General features: G+C 36.4%; 1 protein-coding gene across 1 annotated transcript; it reads left to right on the top strand.

Moving 5' to 3' along the window:
* Positions 1-277: 277 nt before the first annotated feature.
* Positions 278-2,297, top strand: LOC101512324 (AT-hook motif nuclear-localized protein 15). Its single transcript, XM_073369739.1, has one exon. It carries the CDS (start codon positions 1,169-1,171, stop codon positions 2,093-2,095), a length of 927 nt encoding a protein of 308 aa, XP_073225840.1. The 5' UTR covers positions 278-1,168; the 3' UTR covers positions 2,096-2,297.
* The last annotated feature ends 636 nt before the right edge of the window (positions 2,298-2,933 follow it).

Genomic DNA, 2,933 nt, shown 5'->3' with positions numbered 1-2,933 from the left:
TGAGTGTATTTTCATCCATCCTAGTTAAGATTACAAATTACATCATGCAAATTCAAATTTTAATCTGAATAGTTTTTATATATAAAAATTATAATAAAAAAATCAAAATATAAATGATGAAAATAAATAAATAACAAAAACAAATTTATATTAAAATTATATTTAATATAAAAAAAAGTTTATTTACAATAACTGTAACCGCCTATGTTAGATTGTAGTCTAGTATCTATAAAAAAAAGAGTAAAAAAATGAGTCTTACACAAAATCCGAAAGGAGAAGTAGAGATGGGTGAAGAGACGAGTGGTTCCCTAGGCGACGCTCGAGCTACGATGTGACCTAGCAGCATAAGGGCAAATACGTAAGTCCATATATAGAGAGTGAAATGCGTAATAGCAAAGTTTTGAAGAGATTGTTTGTTGTTGCACAGTATGGAGTGTGTTAGTAATGGTAATCTTGTTTTGATTTTGAATGAAGAAATAAAGAAGAGCGGGTTACTAATAACAACAACAACAAGTGGATGGGTTTGTGGTTACTTAGGAAGTTGCAAACTTTGAACACAACACCATAACCGCTTACCAAAACCGCTAGCTATTAGATGATCATTCAAAGGAAAAGACGGTGTTAGTAATTACTACTCGCATATCCATATCTGATATCCATATCCAGATCGATAGATACTCATACTACTGTTACTTTGTAGGGTCCCTCCCTTCCTCCTCTGTCTCACTGGACTTACAGTACTGTTCTAACCGTACTCTGACCCCCTTTAGTGGCATAGATTGAGGTGGTACTTATTCATATTTTCCTATTCTTTCCTCTCCTAACTCCTAACAACACAACACAACACCCTTTCTCTTTCTCTTTCTCTTTCTCTTCTCAACCATACCTCAATCTCACACCTACTGTACTCTATTCCTCTTCTTCTTAGATGTGACTCACTTTTTTCAATTTTCTTTTTTCTTTTTGTGTGGTTAGGGTTTACATGCAAAAAGCACACATTTCTTTCAACCCTTGATTTTATCATCATCATCATCATGCAGTAACAAAAAATATATCTTTTTTCTTCTGAGATAATTAAGATAAGGTTTTGATTTTACCGATTCAGCTGCAGAGTTAGATAGATCTGAGTTTGGAGATTCAAACAAACTTGATATTTATAAATCTGAAGATGGCGAATAATTGGTGGACTGGGAATGTAGCTATGAGTCAAAGAGAAAGTATGCCATCATCTCCATCATCACTTCATCTCAAAAGAGAACAAGAACAAGCGGAAGAAAACAGCAATAATAGCAGCAACAACAACACAAACGAAGATGAAGAAAACAACAACAACAACAACAACAACGTTGATGAACAAAACCCTTCTGAACCAGGTAGCAGTAGCCGCCGTCCACGTGGCAGACCACCAGGTTCCAAAAACAAACCAAAACCACCCATCGTTATAACCAAAGAATCCCCCAACGCTCTCAGAAGCCACGTCTTAGAAATCATCAGCGGTAGTGACGTGGCGGAGAGCATAGCCGCCTTCGCTAACCGCCGACACCGCGGTGTGTCCGTCTTAAGCGGGAGCGGCATTGTTGCTAATGTAACGCTTCGACAACCGGCTGCTCCCGGTGGTGTTATTACTCTTCATGGAAGATTCGAGATACTCTCGCTTTCCGGCGCTTTTTTGCCGTCTCCTTCGCCGCCTGGAGCCACCGGACTTACTGTTTATTTAGCCGGTGGTCAGGGACAGGTTGTCGGCGGTTCTGTGGCGGGTTCTTTGATTGCCTCTGGACCTGTTATGGTTATTGCAGCTACTTTTGCTAATGCTACTTATGAAAGGTTACCATTGGAAGATGAACAAGGTGATGAACAAGAAATGGAAGTGCAGCAGCAGCAACAACAATCTGGTGTGAATTCAGCAACTATTGCAGCAGCAGCAGCAGTTACTTCTTCATCTCAAGTTTTGAATGAACAACAGCAACATTTACAACATCAGGTTTCAATGCCTATGTATAACTTGCCACCCAATTTGATACATAATAGTCATCCAATGTCTCATGATGTGTTTTGGGGTGCACCGCCTCCTCGACCTCCTCCTCCTCCTTTCTGAGTAAAGGAGGAGGACGAAGTCTGTTAATCATGTTTGATCTTTCTGACTACTTGTTTTGTGCAGTGTGACTGTTTCTGTTGTAAGAATATATATATATATTTAGCAATGTTAGGACTTAGGATATGTTTTGTCGATTTGTTTGTTTTGTTTGGCTGTAAGAAAATTATCTTTAGATAATATTGTACTACGTTGTTTCTTTTTATCTGTCTATCTGATTTATTTTATTTTTTAGATTAGTTTCATTATGATTCTATAGTTAAGCATGAAATTTGAAATAATACTAATATTTGCATCCTATCATATGTCATGGAGAAATTTATGGTAAGCATATGATTTTAATTTGTTGACTCTTTGCCTAGTTGTGTTGTATATGTCCAATGTCCATTCAGTGTTTGATTGATTGAGTAAAAATGGACAGTTGTATATTGATTGAAATGATTTGGAAGACGGTGCTATCTATGTGTTTCTAGTAAGGTGATGAGATAAACTTTGTTGGTGGGGCTGGTTCATTCCCCCTTTCCCTTCAATAAATCAAATCATTTTAGACTTTAGAGTAGATAAGATAATGGTGGTTATATAGTTAACCTTTTTCAGTATTGAAGGAATCCAAGTCTAGTTAAATTTGGATATGACTATATGTACTACATTATTAATTTGTATCACTCCATTTTTTGATCAATTTTTGTGTATTAGTATGTTTATTTTGATTGGTTTTGGACAAAGATTGGTCAAACCATTATGGGCTTCTAAGATATTCCATTAGTTTGACTTGCTTTCTTATTTAATCAATTCAACTCTTTTTATTTTCATTAGTTTCGGATGACATTGAATATGAGAA

Source organism: Cicer arietinum, chromosome 6, assembly GCF_000331145.2.
Source record: "Cicer arietinum cultivar CDC Frontier isolate Library 1 chromosome 6, Cicar.CDCFrontier_v2.0, whole genome shotgun sequence".
Classification (NCBI taxonomy): Eukaryota; Viridiplantae; Streptophyta; class Magnoliopsida; order Fabales; family Fabaceae; genus Cicer; species Cicer arietinum.
Note: the sequence above shows the minus strand (reverse complement) of the source record. Positions and strands in the feature narration are given on the sequence as shown.

Coding starts and splice junctions, on each gene's coding strand:
- LOC101512324 (XM_073369739.1), top strand. CDS start 1,169: ATGGCGAATAATTGGTGGACTGGGAATGTAGCTATGAGTCAAAGAGAA.